Source organism: Perca flavescens, chromosome 13, assembly GCF_004354835.1.
Source record: "Perca flavescens isolate YP-PL-M2 chromosome 13, PFLA_1.0, whole genome shotgun sequence".
NCBI classification, from domain to species: domain Eukaryota; kingdom Metazoa; phylum Chordata; class Actinopteri; order Perciformes; family Percidae; genus Perca; species Perca flavescens.
This window is the reverse complement of record NC_041343.1, coordinates 29,571,252-29,598,303: the sequence shown is the minus strand read 5'-3', so window position 1 is coordinate 29,598,303 and position 27,052 is coordinate 29,571,252. Positions and strand designations below refer to the sequence as shown.

Genomic DNA, 27,052 nt, shown 5'->3' with positions numbered 1-27,052 from the left:
ATGTCAGCTGTTTGGGAATTCTTAGGGCGTGGAGGGACGACACCAAAAACCCAAATCACATTTTTTTTTAGTGTGATATTGGATATGAAAAGAAGGAAATGGTTCTAACATTGCACTTTAGATGTGTGTGAATTTCCCACACCAGGAGTCATTTATATATCCCTCTTTTATAGTGATCCATTAGCTGTTCAAACATTTTCTGTGGCAAAATGTTCTATTAAAGTAAAGATAGAAAATAAATATTTGTGTGTGCTGTAAAGTGGTTAGAAAAAATGAAATCGAAATCGGCTAAAATCGGTATCGGCTGGCCTAACTCAAAGATCGGAATTGGCCTAGAAAGTTGTAATCGGTGCATCTCTAATATATATATATATATATATATACATGATATCACCTTTGACACAGCCACTTTCTTTAGATTTATCCCGCTGGTTCAGGGATCAAACTGGCTGCCTTCAAGCTTGCTTTTAAAAGGCCACTGGTTTTTCAATTTTGATTTCATTATTTAAAAAATAATTTTTTCTGATAGAGACTGCTGCTTTTTGAAACGTAAGCCCTGGTGGTACATGGTTGCTTCCGTATAAGACATGAATTGGCAAATTCATTACAAAAGAATTTGTAGAGCAGGTCACTGTTATTATGTTACACTGCCAGTCTAACCCACCATCCGCTCTCCTCTCCCCCTTTATCTTGCAGGAGATTAAGCACTTTAAACAAATGCGTGGAGATGAGGCTGGAGTCCCGGAGATCAAAACGCAGGGTGAGTGTGGAGAGCAAATACCGAGAAACTCAAACGCGGCGGGGGCTCTCATAACGAAGCAGCTGGCGCCGCGGGGAGCGTCCCACCGTGAAATCTCCTCGTTAAGCATCATTTGACTTTGACTGATAGCAAAGGATCAGTCCTCCTCCTTCTTCTTTTTAACCGTATATATATTTCTAGGAGTAAGTTAAGTCCAGGAGTGGAACAAGAAGCTGAAGTTACAAAGAATGAATGCTGATTTTTGGTTTAGACACTTGAATCAACAATGCTTTTAGTGGCACCCCTTTATATTAATATAGTTATGTGATATGTAATTGTGATTTGATTACTCAGGCTGCCTTGCAAACAAATTCCCTACTAAATTTGCTAGTATCATTATTTTTTCTTTGTAAATGGCAACTGGATGGACACAAACAACTTGATAGGATTTCTTTAAACTAGGACAACTTGAAGAGCACTCGGGGGTGTTTAATCATGTTCATGCTTGTTTAAATTATTGAAAACTGTGTATTTGTGTGAACTGTGTATTTGTGTGAATTTTTTTTTTAGATTTCTTTATTTAAAAGGGACAGTGCACATTAATCAACATGAGTACAATGTCCAACATGTAAATGTGCCAGATTTAGCCGTACCGGCTAATTTTCATCTGCAGTCCCTAGCAGGTTGATGACTTAAAAAACAATAAATACAATACAACAAGTACACATAAAATAAGAACAACATATGCTTACATAGGTAAAAACATATCTGATACTACATAAATACATCAACACATACTGAGACAGTACTGTAGCAATGAATACAACATTTTCAGGCCTCTGTGTTTGTCTGAGTGCATGTCTACTGTTTAACATGGAACTTAATTTTATACAATATACAATATGTAGTATAGCTGAAAAAGTCTCTTTTTCAGCTATGTTTTTTTAGGCCAAGGGGGTCCTCCTTGAAAAACATTGAAGACCCCTGCTTTAGGCAATTCGGTCGGTGCCTAAAAGGTATTGAAGTCAGTACCCAGCCCTAGTCTGAACCCTCTTTCTTCCCTCAGGGAGACGACTGTGGCGAAGAAGACTTCTGCGCCATCAGCCCCAACTGGACCTACGACAGGCGGACGCGGCGATGGCGGCGCCTCGACTCCCCGATGGACGTCCTTCGCTTGTCCGACAGCCCCACCGGACCCCGGGATGTGTCTCTGTGCGAGGTCTCCGACCGCCACGACGTCTGCTCCATCCACAGCTCCAGCAGCACCGAGAGCGAAGGCCACAACGGACGCCACAAGAGTCGCGGGGATGGCGCCGAAACCACAACCACAACCGCAGCCGCATCCATCGGTGCGACCACCAGCACCACAGACGACCAGGAGACCAGCAGGAGCTCCTCCCGCTGCTCCTCCGCCAACAAGACGCCTCCTCTGGAAGCCTCGTTCAGTGGACCCCCCTCACCTGGGGGAAGTGGTGGAGGATCGTCCACCGTGAGTCTGGAGGCCGAGGGCTGCTTCCCAGACAAACCGCCCAGGAAGAAGGGCACCAGTCTGCTGAGGAAGATGGAGAAACTGAGGCTGCGGGGAACGACTGGCCTGCTCGCTTCTGCTCACGGTGGCGGTGGAGATGACAGGAGTCGGGCACGGCACGTTGGCAGCGGGCCGGTTCAGGTCCAGGACCAGGACCACGAGAGGATGGAGAGGCTGCACGGCCCGTCAAGGTGAGGACTGTGGATTGCTAATTTAGGGCTGCACGATATGAGGAAAACAACGTTGTTGAATATCGCGATAACGATACAACTTGCCATAAATAATAGGATTTTTTTTATGATGGCCATTTTTTTATTATTATTTAACAACATACAAAACACACCACTCACAACCATGAATGATTTTGATTGTTTCCAGTTTCTACAAAAAATTTGCATTAAGTACTTGTACGTACTTTTAATGTAGGCTACTACTTTAAGTAGCCTACATTTTCCTGATGATACTTAACATTCTGTACTTTTACTCAAGTAACATTTTCACCGCAGGACTTTTACTGTAACAGAGTATTTTTTACAGTGTGGTATTAGTACTTTTACTTAGGCCTAAGTAAAGGATATGAATATTTCTTCCACCACTGCAGAATTGGGTCATTCCCAGTGCAGCTCTAACTGTAGAGTTCTCCCTCCCTGAATGTGTCCAGCCTGCAGGGTCGACCCAACAGCCGGGCGTCTTCCTTGCCCTCGTCTCCTCAAACCATCAGCAGCAGCAGCAGTAACAGCCACTCGGAGAGCAGCAGCACCGTCAGCACGCCCAGCCCGGTCGCCCGGGTCAGGGCCAACTGCAAACGCTCCAACAGCGGGGTCGGAGTCGTTGGTGGAACGACCCGGAACAACCAGAACCACACAGGATCGGAGGTCGGTCCAAGAAAATGTTTCAATTAGTGTTATTCACAGCACAGTTTATCTTATCACTAGGACTGCAACAACTAATCGATTAAATCGATTAAAGCTGATTATAAAATAGTTGCCAACAAATTTTATCATTGATTAGTTGGGTCTAGGTTATGTTGCACCATACAAGTTACACTCGTGTCTCTCCGACCTAATTTCAGCTAATTAGCGTGTCTATCAAGGCAGATTCATATCATAATTTCTCACTGTATTTCCAACCGATGTTCAAGCAGTTTGCTTTGCTATAGATTCCAGATAGTAATTATTATACAGGATACTTAGTTAAATAAAAAATGAGGGTTTTCATACCAAAATACCTTATCTTGTGTGTGCGTGTGGTCAAAACCATTGGTTCCTATTTATATCAAGGGCACTCATTGGCTCTTACACTCAATACTACTTACATAAAAAGTATTGAATTTGGTACCCAGCCCTAAGTTTATCTTTTTAATTTCTTTCGTTTGAACCTTCACTCATCCGTCTGTTCACCCTCTTAGGACTACAGGAACCAGATCAACAACAACAACAGCAACACCAGCAGCAGCAGCAGTGATGGTCTGGTCTTCCAGATCCCCCACGGACACAAACCAGGGACCTTCCCCACCTCTCTCGCACACAAACACACCATCCTGTCCCCCATCATTGACAACACCTCAGTCAACTGGAGGACCGGGAGCTTCCACGGTTACCGCGGAAAGCGAGACCACTGTCCACGCGGCACGTCATCGCTGGCCACTGGTGACCAGGACCCCTCGTCGTCGTCTTCTTCCTGTGACGTCGGAGTCCCCAGTCCGCTTCGTGTGCTGGATCATCGGATGAGTATCTACGACAACGTGCCCGACGACCAGCAGCTGTCTGAAAGCGAGGGCGGCAGTGGCGGAAGTGGCAGCGATGCAGAACGGATGGGTGAGGAGTCAGAGGTGGGTCCAGATTTAAGATTCAAGATTCAAGATTCAATATCCTTTTATTACTGTAATCTCACAACAGGGAAATGCACAATGTTACAGCACCAAGGGATAAACAAACAAATATAGGTAAAGTGAATAAATAGTCAAATGTATTTACAGTATTGCAGAATTGCATAGTCACATTATTACTGCACGGTTCCAAAGACTGTTACTCCTCTGGTACTAGGCTGCCTGGCATACATTTAATATTAAAGGCCTCAGTGTGCTTTAAACACAGTGTTTGTCAGATTTAAGACAGCGTTTGAAACCCCTTTTCCGACTTGCAGAATCCTGGGGGATGCGTCCTTGTTTTTGCAACTAGCCGAAATAATTTGACAATGTCGTCCACTTTACGCCGGCGTGTGGAGGTTTGAAAGTATAGCCTGGGAACCAGACGAATCTGCCAGCTCATGTTTCATTTGCTCTGGTAGATAACATCAGGCCCCCCTCCCGTTCAGATTCCCAAACGCACTGGCTTCCTGTAAAGCATCCAGGCCTTGACAGTTTGTGTTCTTTAATCCAGTTTTCTGATTAGCTATTGCATCTAATGTGTGTGTGTGTGTGTGTGTGTGTGTGTGTGTGTGTGTGTGTGTGTGTGTGTGTGTGTGTGTGTGTGTGTGTGTGTGTGTGTGTGTGTGTGTGTGTGTGTGTGTGTGTGTGTGTGTCACCTGGCTGTGACTTTGTGGATGGAGAAATGTGTTCCAAAATGACAGAAAGGGTCAGAAAGAAAGTGATAAACACCTGGTGAGGTAATTGCTGAGTCACGGTTAGGGATCAACATGCACAAACATTATGGTTATTTTGTGTAACAAGGCTGTACAATTCGGCCATATGTCTCCTTTAGGAAAGGTTTTAGATAGAGAATCAAATACATATTAATAAATATCAAAAATAAAACAGTCAACAGAGGGGGGTCTCTCTCTCTCTCTCTCTCTCTCTCTCTCTCTCTCTCTCTCTCACTCATTGGCTCTCCTTCTCCTCTCCTGCCCCTCTTAGTCATAAAAGTCTAAAATAAAGTCTATCATTCAGTCCAGCATATTGATTCTGCTAAACTAAGCTAAGCTCCAAATGGAGTTTTCCCATAATGCCAGAAATAATTTTGTGAGTGCTCCTATCACATTTTGTTTTAGATTAAAACTACAATAACCAGTTAAAATGAATCATCTTGCTTCAGAAAGTTTCTTTCTAAAGTAGAAGAGGAGCCATTTGGAATAAAGTTGGAACCCTCTGTGACAAAAATATGGCAGCCACGGAAGTAAAAGTTGACATAAAATATTATAGAAGTCATTAGGTAATGGCTCTTAATAAACCAGTTTTTTTCTTTCTTTTTTTAACTTCTGATCCGTGGAGAAATTGAGTAATACCTTTCCTCCAAACCTGATCTATGGCAATGAAATCCTTAATTTGCTAAATCCTAAAATCTGCTGAATAAGTCAACTGACGAGAAAGTAAAAAAGTACTGTAAAAAAAAACAGTGTTTTTTAATGACACTGTTGCAAGGTGAGGTGTGTTGTAGCTCAGAGGAACCATGAAGCAGATAAAACATCACGCTGGCAGGAAGGTTTACTGGGAAAACTGGGCAGACTTTTATTTCTATACTATGAATCCTGATAAAGGTCCCTTGGCCTTTGGAATTAAAATAGCCCCCCCACATCATCACATACCCCTCACCATACCTAGAGATTGGCATAGTTTTATTTCAGTTAGCCTATATAGATGGTTTGATTTGCATTGAGAGATGACCCAATGCCAATCTCTAGGTTTGGTAAAGGGTATGTGATGATGTGGGGCTATTTTAATTCCTGGATCCATGAAATAACTGGCCTTTAAAAATAAAAATCTGCCTGCCTCTATGGGAATTTAACATAGGGGTGTGTATACTTATGCACCCTGTATTTTAAGGAAAAACATTTATTTATTTACGATACATTATTTATTCACAAAGAAATATTGGTGTCCTTAAAATTTGGATTTTAATTAAGGCATTTAGATCAATTTCCAAAAGCTGATTTTTTTTATTCCTCTTTTTAGTCAACTTTAGCATGGGTTCATAAACTTATGAGCACCACTGTAGGATTAGAGCCCGCCTCTCCAGTTCAAGCTGGCCAATCAGATGAGTTACATCATCCAGAAACTAACATTCATCCAAACAAAATCAAACTTTAATTGATGTAGGAACTTAAAATAAAGAAAACTAACGAGAATAAATGTCTACCTTTATCAACAATATAGTGAGGGAACAGAATAGCAGCTCAGATTCAGTTACTAAGAAGGGTTGAATGTCAGATAGTTCTCATCCCTTACATGCTGAATTTCAGATGTTGCCATCTGGATCACGCTTTAAACTCCCAAAACTCAGAACCAACAGATTGCCATTTTACTTTTTAATTCTATAAAGAACCATAGATATTATCTGCTGCATCACAAATTGCCCCATTGGGAGACAAATAAAGTAACTTGAACTTGAACTCCTCACAGACACTGTTTTTTCCCTTGATTTTGAGAAGCCCATAACTAATGTTATGTTGCCATTTAGTCCTTAAAGCAATGGCCAACAACTATGTCTTAGTGGTGGTGATGGCACAGTGGATATGACACATACCTATGGTGTGGGAGATCTGGGTTCAATTCCCACTGTGATACATCAACTAATGTGTCCCTGAGCAAGACACCCAGAGCCGTGCGACCTCTGACCTATGTAGCAATTGGAAGTCGCTTTGGATAGAAAGCATCAGCTAAATGACATGTAATGTCTGTGGTAATTGAAAAACGTCATAATTCTAGTTTTAGTTTATTGTACTGAAGTGATTTTTTCCTTCGTCCTCTTAGGTGAGTCGATTGTTGGCAGGGGAAGACGTTTTCTCGGCTCTGGACAGCGTTCTGGAGCGGATCGGCGACCTCCAACAACTCGTCTCCACCTGGTCCGAAAACCTATCTGAGGACGACAGTCAGAGAGGTTCCTCCTCCTCCTCGCCTTCCTCTCCTTTCTCCCAGGACTCGCCTGCTCACAGCTCATCAGCCGCCTCCCCCTGCCCCTCCTCCCCCAGCCACATCCACCTGGACGTGCAGCACCCGGAGGAGACGGAAGAGGAAGAGGAGGATGAGGAGGTGAAGAGTCATGAGGAGGTAACCGTGAACGGAGAGGAGCCAAAGACCAGATCAACAACACCCAGGAACAGGTGAGAAAGCTTCAAGTGAAATGATGAAAACTGCAATTAAATAATAAAAAGTTTTATATATAGAACGAAAGTGACATTTAAGTTCCCCCTCTTTTTTTTCAAATATTGATCAACATCAAATTTGGGTTGAAGAAATACAAACAAATGATTGGACACTTTGAGTTACCCTGGACATGTGCAAATATTTAAGCCTTTGTGTCCAGGTGGACACAAATTATAGGAATGAATTCCCTCAGGCATCATCCAAAGTAAAAAAGTGTTATCATAAGCAACTAAGATAAAAGCTGTAACCTCAAGGTGAATAGTTTTGATTGCCTCTTTATAGTGCTGCTTTTATGTCTTTTTTGTTGCATATTTGTTCTCAGATATGGAAAAATAAAAAGCTGTCAGGCCTCTCCTGTAATGTAAAGTCAGCCACATCACCCGTGTGTGCTGATTGACGCTGCTTTCTCTCTCTTTGTGCTCTGTGTATGGTTTACTGGCTTAGTTTAAATATAGGTGTCCAATTATGTGTGTCTGAATGTGCGCTATATGCACTTGTTTTGTCTCTGAACCTGCTAATGACCTAATTCCCATCAACTGTACACTGTGTACACTGAGATTAATGCTAACATAGCATGCTAATAGGCAGGCTAAGGTAAGCAAGTTACCAAGAGGCTAACATTAGCATAGTAACAGTTTAACAAGCTAAAATACGTAATGTTACATTCTAAACATCACAATTTTAACATCCACTAGTTGTTAACATGCGTATTTACATGCTAACTGCTAATTATAGCTTTTAGCTAAATGTTAACATTGATATACGTACAGGCCTACCTGCTTGAAGTAAAACCAAATCTGCAAGACAAGCATACATATTAGCATGTTAACTATCTGTTAAATGTTAGTATGCCGACATGTTAAATGCTGTGTGCTAAATTGCCATCCAGTAGCTGTGCTATCTGTAAGCATGTAATGCTAACATTAAGGCTGCAAGCTCAAATTTGTTGTGCTTTGAACTGAATACTGACATTTGTATTCTAATGCTAACTTTCTATAAGCACAGATGAGTTTGAATACAGCTGATAGTCCGACAATGTAGAGCTGAAATTATCTAAAATGGTCACAATGATTAACCCTTGTACAACTCTCCTTTGGTGTCAACCTCCGGACAAACTTTAGAATTTTATTTTCTGGTTGCAGACTCATGTGACCGCTAGCATGGCGACATGCAGTACTTTAACGTAGTACGTTTTATTAGGGTATCCAAATAGATCATAACACAAAGTTTTTCTGTCTGATTGGTTTGTTTCACCAAATGCGAGGGCTCCGAACTGATGAGATAACGATAATTTCAATTTAGTAGCTTAAAATGTTATGTAATTAGATCCCAGTAAAAACACGTATTGTCGTTTAGTATGAATGTGTAACTCCGACACTCAGAGAATGTTCTTATGATTGTAAAATGTTATAAACTGGCATTTTTCGTGTTGTGTCTGGGCATGTTTGTGTCTATGATGTCATGTGTGTATTTATCTGTTCTCACTGTCCAGCAGAGTGAGCCAGCAGCTGCGATGGTCCAGCGAGCAGAGCCTGCCCTCCCTGCTTACCAGTTCAGGAGTGGAGAACCAGTCTGTGTCCCAGTTCCTCCTGCTGCAGAAACACTCCCTGCTCAAACTCACCGCTCTGATGGACAAGTACTCACCGTCCAGCAAGCAGGGCTGGAACTGGTAAGAAGTGTACAGGACCGAGGGTTCTTTGGGTAATTTCATGCTTCAAAATAAATGTGAGGGTGGAGCAGAGGTGTGGGAAGGTTAGAAACTAAACTTGATTCCTGGATTCTTTGCTCCTGCACAACTGCATGGAGAAACTTCTTCAAGGAAACAACTGTGGAAAGGAGGGCATGTGGGTGGGCGGGCGGAGGGTAAATATTTCAGGCAGCCTATTTAGAAAATTCATTCATTATTCATGGCTCGCATGCAACCTTGCCTTGGCTTCAACAAAAAACAACATGCTTCGAGAGGAATAAACTCCTTTCCAAAAGAATAAATACAGCGAGGAGCGCTTCACCTTGTGTCTGTATTCCTGTGAAATCACAGTAAAGCTTGGTTCCGACATCCTTTCTGCTCGCTGGTTAACTGCTCAGGCATTGTGGGTTATTTTGGACTACATTTTCTCATAAGGTCACACTGTGTCTCTGTTCTCCTGTCTTTTTCTCGCTTAATCTCATTTCTTTCTCACTCTCCTAGCAAGTATCTCATATATCCCAATGTACAGAAGGTTGGTCAAAGTCAGTGCCAAAGAGTGAGCGATGTCCTCGCACAGAAAAACATTCTGAAATTGTTTAAAAACTGGTCCTCGTTTGACAGAATCTTTGCAACAGAGGTAGCACAAGCCATAGAGCCACAACAGCTACATTTATAGGAAATACCCCAGGTTGAAATTAACTGGAATTATCTATTAAATGCTTACTTGGTTGGAACATAGAGTATAAAAGAAGTGGACGAAGTCACCGTGAAGTCACCCATTGCTTTGTGGAAGCCTTGAGTTTGGCATTATGGCCATCCTATTTTTTTGGGGCCAGATATCCCCTTTTTTGGATGAAGTTATGAGCTGACGCTGGTGCTACCTAGCTAGCTTGGTTGTCTAATTGCGTCCGTAATTCATGTTAACTGTGATATTAATTGGGATAATTTTTTGGCTGGTGTACAGCAGGCTTGAAATAAAATGGACTTGAACAATCTTCTAGTACAACGGAACGCCAAGACATTTTTAGGCAACCGAATGTTCCAATTAACGTTCATGACCTGAAAACACAGTTAGAGGGTTTTTTTCAGATGTAAACACGGACGACACCCAAAGACAAGTTCAGGTCTATTTCAATGTCTACAGTGCCATGGTTAACATTGCTAAGCCTCTGTCATGATTGACAGGTCTGAGTGTAGCCACGCCCCTAAATCATCGCCTTCTTTATCCTCTATTTTAAAATAAATGGGACGATGAATTACATAATGAACATCATGCTGTATCGAAGACGCCTTAAAACTAGCGATTGAGACCACAAACTGATTATGAAAATGTTTATTGAGGTAATAAATCAAGTGAGAAGTGGGCTCATTTTTGCATTGACTTTCTAAATAACCAGACTTTTTTTTTTGCAACCAATTGAAACTTTCTGATTGGCTTCACTTTTCAGACCGGGAGGCTACGTCCACTTCTTTTATACAGTTTGTGTATGGGTTAGCAACAGTGTAAGTTCCTGTCATTCTGTTTGTAATGTCCTCATTGAGGTGGTGACGGTTACGGCAAGCCCTAAGGGACAGTAGTAGCGGTAGGACAAAGAAGGGAACAAGAATATTTGGTATAAGAAGTGTGGACTTCAAACCCTTGTTCTTGTTTAAAATGTAGGATGTTTTCACTGCACTTTTTATTGACATACATGGGGATTTAATGAGATCAGTGTTTTGCCTCCTACACCATGTTTTTGGAATAAGCCTTCATGCAAAATTGAGACAAATTCATTTTTAAGAATAATAAAACATACAAATATTCTGCTTGTTTACTCTGCTGAACATTTGTTTTTTATTATGTGTGCTGAGGAAACACATTACCTGCTTGTTTTATGCTTTGGTAGAAAACCAATTAGATTTTTGCCAGGGCTGTTATGCTCAATGAGATACGGCTGAATATGAATGAACTGAGCATTGAACAAAAAACCCCTCCTGAAATTACTCCTCACAGATATTCGTCTTTCATTTTCAGCATCAAACATGTGTTTGGGGGTGGGGGTTTAGAAAAAACAGTCGCTCTGTGGCAGCAGGTTGAACAGCATCAGCGAGGCTTCCTGTAGTTCAGGCTTCCTGTAGCATTTCAAACTGCTCCCTTTTACAGATATTACACTTTAATACATCTTATGGAAGGAAGCAAATTGAGAAGAAATTATGGCAGTTTAAAATTAGGTTTTCCTCTACGGGAAAATGGAAGAAAATATCAAATTAAAGCAAAACCTTTTTAATGAGCATAAACTCATGAACTGCAAATGACTTGTTCTTACACAAATGATTCAACATCATGTTCCTTCACCTCAAACTGGATTATGTGACATTAATACATCCGATAATACATTTTAGACACAGCATCGGACAAAATATGTTAAGTTCAGGCAAGTCTTATTACTTTGTTTAGAGTTGTTTTTGTTAGTCGGCATTAGTCTTGAAATACAAATTACTTCAAGCCAATGTCATCTCGCTGGTAACACGCTGAAGTTGAAACTGATGTGCCTTAAGAAAACTCTGGTTAGTTAGGCTATGTTTAGATGGAAGCAATCTGAAGAGAAAACACAAAAGTTGCGTTGCGTTCTCACTTTTTATTCTGCGTTTAGACAAGCGTTTCGGGGGGGAAATCTGCGTGCATATGGTGTGAAATTCGATGTAGTATGCACACCAGGCGGCTAGGTGGTAGTGTGAAGCAGAACCTTCCTTCTACTTCTCTCCCTAGTAGCTCCAAACCAAAACATGGAGAAGCGAACAACAAAAGCTGACAACTTTGTCTGGACAGACGAGGAGGTGGAGTTATTCCTCCAAACAACCTTAGATTACAAAGCCACAAAGGCACAATAGGGCGCGGACTGGGAGTCCTGCCAGTCAAAAGATATAGACATATGGACCCAATTTCTTCAGCAGTATCCTGTACCTGGAAGGACGTCATATCCACACCAGAAAGAGATCGGAGCAGACTTTTGCGTTTTCACTCTTTAGACGGGAACATGACAATAGAGCGTTTTTAAGATTTCCACTCTGGAGGGTAGTTTGACTTTTTTGCGTTTTTAAGCCCCAATCAAATATTTTGTTGTTTTCACCCTTGTGCATTGTCATGTAAACAGGGCCTTAGATAAGACGATTGATTCTACGTTCAGACATGAGAGTGGTATCAATCTTGTCACTAACTCTTCACCAGAAACCAAATAAGCATATTTCCCAAAATGTCAAACTACTGCTTTAAGAGAAACCTAGTCAGATTTGTGCTGGTACACCTGATATCTTGTCCATGTAGAAATAGGGCTGGATCCGAAATAATAAGATGGAAAGGCGGACCAAAACTGCCACAGCTCAACAGTAACTGCACACTCAGGGAGTCAAAACCTGTACGTGTATGCTCTGTCGCCACAGCACCGTCAGGCCAAGTGCTAAAAAAGTCAAATGAATCTCCTCAGGCTTCAACAATTAGTTCCAAGTCTTTTCATTTGAATGTTTCTTTTTCCCTGATGCCAAAGTGAGTGCAAGACGATTACAAATACAGCAATTAACTGCTAATTGGGACGGCACATACTCTGAGGCACTTTTTCTTAAGAAGACAGTTTGTTTCCAGGGGCTGCTTATATTTAAGTTGAAAAAAACAGATGGATGAACAGAGCTAAAAAGCATTTAGAGTGCATGTATGATTAAATTTTTTCTTCTTTGTGAGTGTGTACTTCAGCGAAAGAGGGGCTGGCATGTTCTTTATACAAAGTAGAGAAGGGGTTACATTAATGATGTTGGAGTACTTTGGATTTCTCCTGTTTTGAACATTGCTATTACAAGCTTGCAATTATACACAGAGTGCACTTGACCCTAGCATTTAGAAACTTAAAGAAAGTTGGAAAACTAATTCAGCCAAAGAAAGAAAAAGAAGTTGAGTCCAGGAGTTCTGGGGTCCCACTGCATCTGGAACATTAGTATAGAAATAGAATAGAAAAGAAAAAAAATCAGTGACTTGTATTTGGTCAAAAGGTCGCTGATATCAGTTCAGAAACATGAACAAACTTCAACACAGTCCTTCTGAAAGTCCAATCGCTTTCATCAGCGGCCATAGTTTTCTCAATGCCTGCAGATATTTCCTGCAGAGCAGATTTGAATGGCGCACACATTTTAGAGATCACTGGGGACTTATGTAATCAAAAAACGTTTATTTGCCTATTCCTTTAAAAGGAAACATATCTAACAGAAGCCAAGTACACTTACACTTGACTGGTTGAGATTACAAATTCCCAGTATATTTACAAAACAATTTTTGATAACTTTGCAATATAACATAACTATTCCATGCCGTTTGATTGTTTTCTTAAAAATGGAAGGATCTAATGGTCTGTCGCCTGCAGGACTGTTCCCAAGTCGCCGAGGAAGACCAAGGTGATGGAGGTGAAAGGCCGGCGAGTTTTTGGGGTTCCTCTGCTCCTCAGCGTCCAGCAGACAGGAGAGCCACTTCCTCCCAGCATCCTCAGAGCACTGGTCTACCTGAGGGCTGAGTGTTTGGACCAGGTAATGCAGCCAAAAGGCCACAAGAGGCCTGCAGTGATTTTAGAAACACTAGAAAAGGCGCTGTTGGACACGATACAGAGTAACTTCAAAGATTTAATGAAATCATTTTGAGGCATCCGGTCTGTTCTCTCTCAGGTGGGTCTTTTCCGTAAGTCCGGGGTGAAGTCTCGTATCCAGTACCTCCGCGAGCTGGTGGAGTCGGACCCAGGCGGCGTTTCGTTCGAGGGTCAGTCTGCCTTTGACGTGGCAGACATGGTGAAGCAGTACTTCAGAGACCTGCCCGAACCCATCTTCACCAGCAAACTCAGCGAGTCCTTCCTCCACATTTACCAATGTGAGCAATTACTACCGTTATCATATGTGGCCAGCATTGAGAAGATAACCTTTCTACTTGTTTGAATTTGATTGCTAACTTTGTAATCTACCATTAAGCAGTTTGATTAAAACACCTCCAACAGAAAACTAAAGGAAAATACTAATAAAAAAAACGAAGTCTTTGTTCCAGTTTAAAGAAATGTTGACTATACGACTGTCACAATTTCTGGTGGTGAATCCTAATGACTTAAGTGACCCCCCTGACTCTTTTCCTCTTGTGCCGCCAACAGATCAGTATGCTAACATGCTAAGATGTAGCTATTAATTGCTAAATACTAACATGCTATTAGTAGTGTAAGATTCTCTATACTTAAAGACGCTACACCACACACTTCCTGTCTCCTAAATGGGCGCGGACCTTGTTTGAAGTTTAGTTAATGTCGTGTGGATGGATGAAAAGTAATTTTTGTGTAATTTATTGCAAATTCTTTTGCTAACATTGGATATACACACAGCTAAAAGACATATTTAGCCTCACGAAAGTGAGTTGTTGACAAACGTTAGTTGATGTTAGCGTATCTGTGTTGCCAGCTCTCAAAAGAGTTTGTTCCTGAGACCGAAACAGGTCTCAAACAAAGTTTTTTTTCCCCCGATTTGTCTCAGGACCTGCCGCTAGTATCCTAAAGAGGCGTGACGGTGGAGAAACCCACCTGACACAGACACAGGAAATGACTCTGAGTTGGGGCGTCTCAGTTCTGTTATAAGTAATGCTTTCCAAAAACATGTTAGCATGTTTACAGATAAGCATGCTATGCTGATAAAGCTAACACGTGTTACCAACCACCATGCGTTTCTGTACATGATAAACATTAGCATATTAGCACTATTAGGTGTATTAAGACTAAATGTGAGGCAAATAATCACTATTTGTGCGAATTTGACTCTTGTGAAGCTAGCTAGCAATGAACACACCACTGTGAAATCTTACCAGGTTCTCCATTTCTCTCCCTTTCTTGTTTCCATTCGCCTATGAACTGGAGTAAAAAACAAATCATAAACGCACACTCTTCCCTCAATTTGAACCACTGCAGATGTATAGACTTAATATGCAATAATGCCACCAATTCGCTTTGCATTCAGTCTGAACGCAAATTGACAATCTAACATAGGCTACACATTAGCAAGCTAAAATGCTAATGCTGTGTATGAGAATCCTGCTGACATTTAGCATCAGCATGTTAGCATCCAGTCATTAGCACACATTTTATCATAGTAGCTGTGACACATTGACACTCTATTCATATCCAGTCTGGATAAATAATGTTAGCTAATTTTGGAGCTTGAGCTGTTAAATTCTATACCATACTGGTGGTTTTACCCATTTTAACCACTATAATCCCTTTGTTCCAAACACACAATTAGTTTTTAAATTAAGTTCCGGCATTTCATTTCAGAATACCATGAAGATGAATTTACAGTGATTGTATTCTTGCAGGAGAAAGATAATCCATTGCGTTGAGCATTGAGTTGGCTTTATTTTCTAAAATATGAAGAGGTAAGCTTTCTGCTTGCAGATTTTCCCAAGGATCAGCAGCTAGTTGCTGCTCAGGCGGCCATCCTGCTGCTTCCTGACGAGAACAGGGTGGCCCTGCAAACGCTGCTGTTCTTCCTGCGGGACGTTGTGGCCTGCGTGGATGAGAACCAAATGACTCCAACCAACATTGCGGTTTGCCTGGCGCCGTCGCTGTTCCACCTCAACACCCTGAAGAGAGACGCTAACACAGCCAGGTGAGCTAAGACCACAGACACCGACTGTTAACCATAGTCCTCATAAATCCACCGGAGTTCAAAATTCCAACACAAAGAAATCGAAAGGTGACGGACATCCGACTTAAAAAGAGGGACATCCCTGAAGTGGAACGTTGTCGATATATAGACTAGGCAACACGAGAATTCCCTGCATCAGTTATAGCTTCAGTTACACTTAAAGTTGTTTATATTTTTTTCAAATTAAGAATTTATTTACAGCACACACCTTCTCAATAAAGAATGGAAATGAATGGAGGGTGTGTGGTGTCTGACACACATTGTCACAGTTGCGTAAGTCTTAACAGCTGTTACATAAGACCTGCTGTTAGGTGTGGAGTCCACTCTGTCTCGATTTAATTAGATTTTGGTTTTGTAATATAAAATGGAGATCATAACAATTCAAATATTAGCTCATTAACTGCAAATTGATGTTTGTGATATTTCATCTCACAAGATAGCTCAGTGCTTACTGGTTCAGATTGATGACCATAAGCAAGTTTAAAATAGCTCCAAAGTGGGTTTTATGATGAACTGAAAATAATTCAAACCAACTGCTGCCTGGAAGATACCACTTTCTTTCAGTAGGCCTATACTTAGTTTTGGCTTCAGGCAGTGACTTTTTCATGGTTTCCGTTTAAATCTCAGAATTAGCTTCAGATCCTGACTTCACCTTTGGGTTTTTGCATGCATGTATGTCTGAATGTGTGTGTTAGCTGTTACCCACAGCAGGATGCCAATTAGGTGCTTCCTCCTCACTTTGACGTCATGTTTCCAAAGTTCTCAGCTCTCACAAATGATATTGCCTTTGGATGGAATCCAGCTGTTACACTCATACCTTCTCTTTGTAATGAAAAGCTGTCAGCACAGTTTACACAAAGAGCACATTACATAACCTCCACCAATCTCCACCTGGGCTCAACTGCACTCCCTGATATGAAAGCTATTTTCTATCTGCTATTTAACTCAGAATCCTACTTGGCAGACAGTTAGAAATGGGAGAATGTTGATAATGGCAATGCAGTTTATGATTTGTATTATTAGGATATGAACTTAGTTATTAGGAGACACTCTGTCCCATCAGTGACTACAGACCCTCCATCTGAGCTCAGAGTTTGTACAGAAGTGCATTCACAGAATTTATACATGACATGACCTTCTTTATCGTCAATGGAGGCAAACATTCAAACACACCACTTTTGCACTACTGAGATGGACATTAATGGCCATAAAGGGTTAGGCTGATGTTGATCTGTATGGATTCTTATTGTCAACATGTGTCAGTCTGTCTCTCGATGCTTTCTGACTTCCTTTCTGTGGCTCACAGCTCGGAGCCCTTTTGATTACTACTGAAGACGTGAATCTTGAAGCTCACAAATATATAGTTTCATAAAAGATGATCAGAGGTTTCTTGAAACAGCTGGTCACTGCAGTTTTGATCAAGCACACACCGGAGGAAAAAGTGCATTTGTTGGGGACTATTTTCAGCGGCGGATTAATTCACATTAGTGAGCATTTGTGGCAGCAGGGCGGTGTATATAAAATCGAGCCAAAAATAAGCTACAGTGTATTTGTTCATTCGACAGCGTGGCTCATTGATCTGTTCTTTATATGAGAGGAGGAAGATATATCAGGCTGTGAAACACACTCAATACTTGTTAGTAGATTCATCCATTATTTGTTCAACTCTCCTCCTTCGTACTTGCTCTTCTTGTATGTCACGCTACACATCTTGCTCCTTGTACTTTCCTCCCTTCTTTTCATATCCACCTCTTCCCTTTTTTTCCCTTTAAGCTGACAGTACAGTAGATGGAAATGACATAACGGACAAATCAGCACTCTGTGCCTCCCGTCTCCTGGAAGCCAGAGTCCCGGCCTGTCAGAAATCACGTCACACTTTGTGGTGGGAACAATAACTCTGAAAACCGACTGCTGCTCGCAGCTGTTCTCCCACAGATCTGTAAAATCTAATCTGGGCTCTCTTTTGCTCATGTTGCTGCTTGACAGATCTCCCCACTGTTACTCAGAATTGTACTTTTTTTTTTAATGGTCTAGCTTCTCGTCCGACCAGCTGGGTTTGTTTTTAAGTGCTGGTGTCTTATTTCCCCAATTTGCAGCGCTCAAGAGTCTGTGCGGTTTGGTATGTCAAAAAGCTCACCTTTCTTACTTTTCCTTAGTCATCAAAAACTAAAACAACACAAAAGATTTTGTGGAAGAATTTCACATCAAATAAAAATCCAGGAAAACAACTTCCTGTTTTGAAGGTTTTCCAAAATAACCTAAATCTGTCAGTTGCAGTAATCGTGACTCAGAGCTCCTGCTTGCTTTCTGCTTCAACTGACTGGCAGTGATGGCAGTGTGAAGCTACCATCATTGCTGTGATGGGTACTCATGACGTTTCACACCCTCTTACCATTTCCTACCATTTTACACACACACACACACCCACACACCCACACACACACGCACCCGTCTATCCTCCTCATCTGTCTGATGTTCTTGATGCCATTTCTCATCATATTGTGCCCAAATCCAAATCCGGCGAATTATAATCTAGTCTATATCCACGACGTTCCTCTGCCGGGATTGTTCAGATGCCGCAGAAAATTCCGCCGGATGTCCCTCTTTTCGGCCCGATGTCCCTCACCTTCCGCTTTCTTTGTGTTGTAATTTTAAACTGCGGTGGATTTGTGAGGACTATGGTTAACTGCTCCTCAGATCTCTGCAGGGTAAATCCAGACAGCTAGCTAGACTATCTGTCCAATCGGAGTTTTCTGGTGCACGACTAAAACTACTTTTGAACGTACACATGTTCCACCAAAACAAGTTCCTTCCCGAGGCTATTTTGCAGAGGCGTCCAACGCTTAGCGCCACCCAAGACGATTGTGATTGGTTTAAAGAAATGCCAATAAACCAGAGCACGTTTTTCTCCCATCCCAGAATGCTGTGTGGACTAGCCAGACCCTCCTCCGCAGCGCTGTGGAGCAAATATAAACACCAAACTGTTAGTCAGAAGCTAACTTAAGCTAACGTTAGCTTTGTAGAGATCGTTCCCAAACTGAATAACTACCGCACATATAAACACAAAATTGCTTTGCTAGCTCTATCCTGTTGTAACTAAATGTTTCCATCGACAGATATAGCTTCTGTACGTCCGCGAAAATCACATTTAGCAGCTATTTTCTATATAGCGCCGTCACCGGCACAGCTAATCCAAACATATCCAGTGATCCATCCATATCAAGTTAACTTCAGAGCGTTGTAACAAATAACTTGTTTATTTGGAGAGCTTTTGTGTGTTCCAATGTGGTTCCTGCATTACTTACGTGAATACAAATGTTTTTAAACAGTTTTTTAATGTTGTCGTAATGTTGACAGAGAAATAGCGGAGGGATATTTTAAATGATGCGCCAGGTCTGCTCAAATGGCTCTGGGTGTGCTGTCTGAATGCCGATTTGAGCACGTTCTAAATGTCTAGCTGACCAATCAGATTGTCTGGTCGGATCTACTTGTACTTAAAATTCAGTACGTTTGCTGCCTGTAATTCAAGACAATAAAAGTGACCTCCACCTTGTTCCTGTTGTTGCTGCAGGTCGAGTCATAGGAAGTACAGCCTGGGCCGCCCAGACCAGCGGGACCTGAGTGAGAACCTGGCTGCCACCCAGGGCCTGGCCAACATGATCACCGAGGCCCAGAGACTCTTCCAGGTAAAGAATACTGACAACCTGATCTGCAGGCACAAACTACACAGCACACTGTGTTTATTCTATGTATTATTGGCATGGTGTCAATGATGACAAACTTTTTATAATTTTTATGACATGCTATACTACTATTTTCTGACTTTGACATACTGTACTGACTTTTTTTTCTGACTTTTTCTGACATATACTATGACATTTGTATGACCTTTTATGACACACTATACTCTGACCTTTTTTTTTTACTTTTTATGACATATACTATGACTTTTTAAACCTTTTGTTTGACATAGCATACTATGACTTTTTTAACTTTTTTTGACGTACTATATATACTATGACAATTTTCTTTACTTTTTATGACATACTATACTATGACTTTTTTCAACATAGTATACTATGACTATTTCATGAACTTTTTCGACATACTACACTATGATTTATTTCAATATACTATACTATGACTTTGTATGACTTTTTTCAACATAGTATACCATGACATTTTTCAACGTACTATACTTAAAAACAACAGACAAAGCCAGAAATCTTGGTGTAGTCATGGACTCAGACCTGAATTTTAAAAGTCACATTAAGACAATTACAAAATCAGCCTATTATCCATCCATCCATCCATCCATCCATCTTCGTCCGCTTATCCGGTGTCGGGTCGCGGGGGGAGCAGCTCCAGCAGGGGACCCCAAACTTCCCTTTCCCGAGCAACATTAACCAGCTCCGACTGGGGATCCTGAGGCGTTCCCAGGCCAGGTTGGAGATATAATCCTCCACCTAGTCCTGGGTCTTCCCGAGGCCTCCTCCCAGCTGGACCTCCCTCCACCTAGTCCTGGGTCTTCCCGAGGCCTCCTCCCAGCTGGACGTGCCTGAACACCTCCCTAGGGGGCGCCCAGGGGCATCCTTACCAGATGCCCGAACCACCTCAACTGGCTCCTTTCGACGTGAAGGAGCAGCGGCTCTACTCCGAGCTCCTCACGGATGACTGAGCTTCTCACCCTATCTCTAAGGGAGACGCCAGCCACCCTCCTGAGGAAACCCATTTCAGCCGCTTGTACCTTGGATCTCGTTCTTTCGGTCATGACCCAGCCTTCATGACCATAGGTGAGGGTAGGAACGAAAACTGACCGGTAGATTGAGAGCTTTGCCTTCTGGCTCAGCTCTCTTTTCGTCACAACGGTGCGATAAATAGAATGTAATACCGCACCCGCTGCACCGATTCTCCGACCAATCTCCCGCTCCATTGTCCCCTCACTCGCGAACAAAACCCCAAGGTACTTGAACTCCTTCACTTGGGGTAAGGACTTTTTTATGACTTTTTCGACATACTATACTATGAGTTTCTTCGACATACTATGCTATGACTTTTTAATACCTTTTTCCGACATACTATACTATGACTTATTTCGACATACTATACTATGACTTTTTCATGAGTTTTTTCAACATGCTATACTATGACTTTTTCATGACTTTTTTCGACATACTACACTATGACTGTTTTATGACTTTGTTCGTCATAGTATACTATGACTTTTTTATGACTTTCTCGACATACTATACTATGAGTTTCTTCGACATACTATATGTCAAGTTATGTGTGATTTCTGGCTGACCACAGCTCTGCCCAAACTTGAAAACTGCTTTATCCTTGATGAACGCAAAGGACAACTCAAAACTGTTCACTTTATGATTTTTTATTGTCATAAAGATAGAACAGAATAGGTTGATAACCTTCAAAACACACAAACAAAAACGATGGATTAGTTACAAATGACTCAATTTTACTTTCTCAAAATAAGAATAAATAAATGTTACTGAATCCTCAAACCTAACCAAACAATCATTTAGTCATTTAGATTAACCTAGGATCATTGCAAGTTAATAATTAGAATATCAATATCATAATTAAACTCATTTAATAATTCAACAATACACATGATTAGAGTAACGTTACTGTCAAGTTCTACGTTCACCTAATAAAGTCTTCACTATTTAATTTAAATTGTATGTTACAACCAAACACAAGGGCATATAGAAGCATGAATTCAACACATTCTGTCCTACCAGTTGCGTCTTCGGATGACCAGGAGCTGTGGTCATTGGTATCTCTTCTCAGGAATGAGTGAGAGCCGAGTAAACTTTTACCAAACATTTCGATGCCATGCACATGCACTGCTTGTGGGTGCACCGGTTAATATGGTCCCAAGAGCACTTCCTGGAGGTTGGTTTCAACAGCTCCGGTTGCATGGTTGACCCCTGCAGTTTGGGAGTGCTTTGAGTGCCCTGAGTGAATTTAGGCTTGAGTGCTCAGTATAGCTTGTAATCAGGAATTGACACAACACTATACTATGACTTTTTATAACTTTTTTCGACATACTATACTATGACTGTTTTATGGCTTTGTTCATCATGCTATACTATGACTTTTTTCGACATACTATTAGTGATGGCCAAACGAAGCTTTGTGAAGCATTGTCTATTTTCTGAGCCCACTAGATGGAGCTCTCTGTTCAACAAAGGGTTGAGAATACACTGAATTGCAATGCCTTAGGCCTTTCTCTTAAAACCAAGAGTGCCATCTAGTGGGCTCAGAAAATAAAGAAAATGGGTCACGAAACTTCATTTGGCCATCACTACATACTATACTATGACTTATTTCGACATACTATACTATGACTGTTTTATGACTTTTTTTTGACATACTATAATATGACTTTTTAATACCTTTTTTCGACATACTATACTATGACTTTTAAATTCCTTTTTCCGACATACTATACTATCACTTTTTCATGACTATTTTTGACATACCATACTATGACTTTTTTTGACATACTATACTATGACTTATTTCGACATACTATACTATGACTTTGTATGACATTTTTCGACATAGTATACTATTTTTTCGTCATACTACACTATGACTGTTTTATGACTTTGTTCGTCATACTATACTATGACTTTTTAATACCTTTTTCCGACATACTATACTATGACTTTTATATGACTTATTTCGACATACTATACTATGACTGTTTAATGACTTTGTTCGACATACAATACTATGACTTTTTTATGACTTTTTCAACATACTATACTATGACTTTTTTATGACTTTTTTCGTCATGCTACACTATAACTGTTTTATGACTTTGTTCGTCATACTATACTATGACTTTTTAATACCTTTTTCCAACATACTATACTATGACTTATTTCAACATACTATACTATGACTGTTTTATGACTTTGTTCGTCATACTATACTATGACTTTTTTTTATTTTCTTCGACATACTATACTATCACTTTTTTCGACATACTATACTATGACTTTTTCATGACTATTTTTGACATACTATACTATGACTTTTTTCGACATACTATACTATGACTTTTTCATGACTTATTTCGACATACTATACTATGACTTATTTCGACATACTATACTATGACTGTTTTATGACTTTGTTCGACATACTATACTATGACTTTTTTATGACTTTTTCGACATACTATACTATGAGTTTCTTCGACATACTATACTTTGACTTTTTATAACTTTGTTCGTCATACTATGACTTTTTTTATTTTCTTTGACATACAATACTATCACTTTTTTTGACATACTATACTATGACTTTTTCATGACTATTTTTGACATACCATACTATGACTTATTTCGACATACTATGACTATGACTTATTTCGACATACTATACTATGACTTTATTATGACTTATTTCGACATACTATACTATGACTTATTTCGACATACTATACTATGACTTTGTATGACATTTTTCGACATAGTATACTACGAATTTTTTTGTCATACTACACTATGACTGTTTTATGGCTTTGTTCGTCATACTATACTATGACTTTTTAATACCTTTTTCCAACATACTATACTATGACTTTTATATTACTTATATCGACATACTATACTATGACTGTTTAATGACTTTGTTCAACATACTATACTATGACTTTTTAATACCTTTTTCCAACATACTATACTATGACTTTGTTCGTCATACTATACTATGACTTTTTTCGACATACTATACTATGACTTTTTCATGACTTTTTCAACATACTATACTATGACTTATTTTGACCTACTATACTATGACTTATTTTTCAACATACTATACTATGACTTTTTCATTTTTTCAATACTATGCTATAACTTTTTTTTTTTTCAACATACTATACTATGACTGTTTTATGACTTTTTGTTCAAACATACTATACTATGACTTTTTATGACTTTTTCAACATACTATACTATGACTTTTTCATGACTTTTTCAACATACTATACTATGACTTATTTTAACCTACTATACTATGACTTTTTATTTTTTCGACATACTATACTATACTATGACTTTTTTGACATACTATACTATGACTTTTTATGACTTTTTCAACATACTATACTATGACTTTTTTTATGACATTTTCTATACTATGACTTTTTTTCAACATACTATACTATGACTTTGTATGACTTTTTTCGACATACTATACTATGACTGTTTTATGACTTTGTTCGTCATACTATACTATGACTTTTTAATACTTTTTCCCGACATACTATACTATGACTTTTATATGACTTTTTTCGACATACTATACTATTAGTTTCTTCGACATACTATACTATGACTTTTTATAACTTTTTTCGACATACTATACTATGACTTTTTCATGACTTTTTTTGACATACTATACTATGACTTATTTCGAAATACTATACTATGACTTTTTCATGACTTTTTTCGACATGCTATACTATGACTTTGTATGACTTTTTTCGACATACTACACTTTGACTGTTTTATGACTTTGTTCGTCATACTATACTATGACTTTTTAATACCTTTTTCCGACATACTATACTATGACTTTTTAATACCTTTTTCCGACATACTATACTATGACTTTTTAATACCTTTTTCCGACATACTATACTATGACTTTTATGACTTTTTTCAACATACTATACTATGACTTTTATATGACTTTTTTCGAAATACTATACTATGACTTTTTCATGACTTTTTTCAACATACTATACTATGACTTATTTCGACATACTATACTATGACTTATTTCGACATACTATACTATGTCTTATTTCGACATACTATACTATTTATATTTTCAACATATACTATACTATGACTTATTTCAACATACTATGACTGTTTTATGACTTTTTCAACATACTATACTATGACTTTTTTATGACTTTTTCAACATACTATACTATGAGTTTCTTCGACATACTATACTATGACTTTTTCATGAGTTTTTTCGACATGCTATACTATGACTTTTTTTCAACATACTATACTATGATTTTTTTATGACTTTTTCAACATACTATACTATGACTTTTTATGACTTTTTCAACATACGATACTATGACTTTTTAAAACCTTTTTTTGACATACTATACTATAACTTTTTTATGGCTTTTTTCGACAACTATACTATACTTTGACTTTTTATGACTTTTTTCATACTTTTTACTATGACTTTTTTTAAAACCTTTTTTTGACATACTATACTATAACTTTTTTATGGCTTTTTCAACATACTATACTATGACTTTTTAATGACTTTTTCAACATACTATACTATGACTTTTTAAAACCTTTTTTCGACATACTATACTATGACTTTTTTATGACTTTTTTCGACATACTATACTATGAGTTTCTTCGACATACTATACAATGACTTTTTCATGACTTTTTTCGACATACTATACTATGACTTTTTTTCGACATACTATACTATGACTTTTTTGTGACTTTTTCAACATACTATACTATGACTTATTTCGACATACTATACTATGACTGTTTTATGACTTTGTTCGACATACTATATTATGACTTTTTTATGACTTTTTCAACATACTATACTATGAGTTTCTTTGACATACTATACTTTGACTTTTTATAACTTTGTTCGTCATACTATGACTTTTTTTATTTTCTTTGACATACAATACTATCACTTTTTTTGACATACTATACTATGACTTTTTCATGACTATTTTTGACATACCATACTATGACTTATTTCGACATACTATGACTATGACTTTTTCAACATACTATACTATGACTTTTTTATGACTTTTTCGACATACTATACTATGACTTTTTTTTTCGTCATACTACACTATGACTTTTTATGACTTTTGTTCGTCATACTATACTATGACTTTTTAATACCTTTTTCCAACATACTATACTATGACTTTTTTATGACTTTTTCAACATACTATACTATGACTTTTTAATGACTTTTTCAACATACTATACTATGACTTTTTAAAACCTTTTTCAACATACTATACTATGACTTTTTATTTTTTTAAACATACTATTTTTTTTTTTATGACTTTTTATACTATGACTTTTTTGACATTTACTATGACTTATTTCAACATACTATACTATGACTTATTTCAACATACTATGACTGTTTTATGACTTTGTTCAACATACTATACTATGACTTTTTATGACTTTTTTCAACATACTATACTATGACTTCTTCGACATACTATACTATTTTTTCATGAGTTTTTTCGATACTATACTATACTATGACTTTTTCAACATACTATACTATGATTTTTTTTATGACTTTTTTCAACATACTATACTATGACTTTTTTTTTTCATGACTTTTTTTTTTATACTTTTACTATGACTTTTTAAAACCTTTTTTAACATACTATACTATGACTTTTTATGACTTTTTCAACATACTATACTATGACTTTTTTATGACTTTTTCAACATACTATACTATGACTTTTTAAAACCTTTTTGAACATACTATACTATAACTTTTTTATGGCTTTTTCAACATACTATACTATGACTTTTTAATGACTTTTTCAACATACTATACTATGACTTTTTAAAACCTTTTTTCGACATACTATACTATGACTTTTTTATGACTTTTTTCAACATACTATACTATGAGTTTCTTCGACATACTATACAATGACTTTTTCATGACTTTTTTCGACATACTATACTATGACTTTTTTCGACATACTATACTATGACTTTTTTGTGACTTTTTCAACATACTATACTATGACTTATTTCGACATACTATACTATGACTGTTTTATGACTTTGTTCGACATACTATACTATGACTTTTTTATGACTTTTTCGACATACTATACTATGAGTTTCTTTGACATACTATACTTTGACTTTTTATAACTTTGTTCGTCATACTATGACTTTTTTTATTTTCTTTGACATACAATACTATCACTTTTTTTGACATACTATACTATGACTTTTTCATGACTATTTTTGACATACCATACTATGACTTATTTCGACATACTATGACTATGACTTATTTCGACATACTATACTATGACTTTATTATGACTTATTTCGACATACTATACTATGACTTATTTCGTCATACTACACTATGACTGTTTTATGGCTTTGTTCGTCATACTATACTATGACTTTTTAATACCTTTTTCCAACATACTATACTATGACTTTTATATTACTTATATCGACATACTATACTATGACTGTTTAATGACTTTGTTCAACA

At 38.5% G+C, this 27,052-nt stretch overlaps 1 protein-coding gene across 3 annotated transcripts in view; it reads left to right on the top strand.

Moving 5' to 3' along the window:
- Positions 1–27,052, top strand: part of si:dkeyp-23e4.3 (rho GTPase-activating protein 7) — a 171,399-nt gene that overhangs the window by 110,264 nt on the left and 34,083 nt on the right. For 2 of the 3 annotated variants that reach the window (XM_028595015.1, XM_028595017.1), the window contains exons 4-13: positions 697–760; positions 1,806–2,458; positions 2,929–3,142; positions 3,676–4,098; positions 6,955–7,304; positions 8,840–9,016; positions 13,423–13,582; positions 13,718–13,916; positions 15,472–15,685; positions 19,296–19,410. In XM_028595015.1, the coding sequence (XP_028450816.1) occupies positions 697–760; positions 1,806–2,458; positions 2,929–3,142; positions 3,676–4,098; positions 6,955–7,304; positions 8,840–9,016; positions 13,423–13,582; positions 13,718–13,916; positions 15,472–15,685; positions 19,296–19,410 (2,569 nt within the window). The remainder of the gene's footprint in view (positions 1–696; positions 761–1,805; positions 2,459–2,928; positions 3,143–3,675; positions 4,099–6,954; positions 7,305–8,839; positions 9,017–13,422; positions 13,583–13,717; positions 13,917–15,471; positions 15,686–19,295; positions 19,411–27,052) is intronic. The other variant, XM_028595016.1, reaches the window with a different exon arrangement.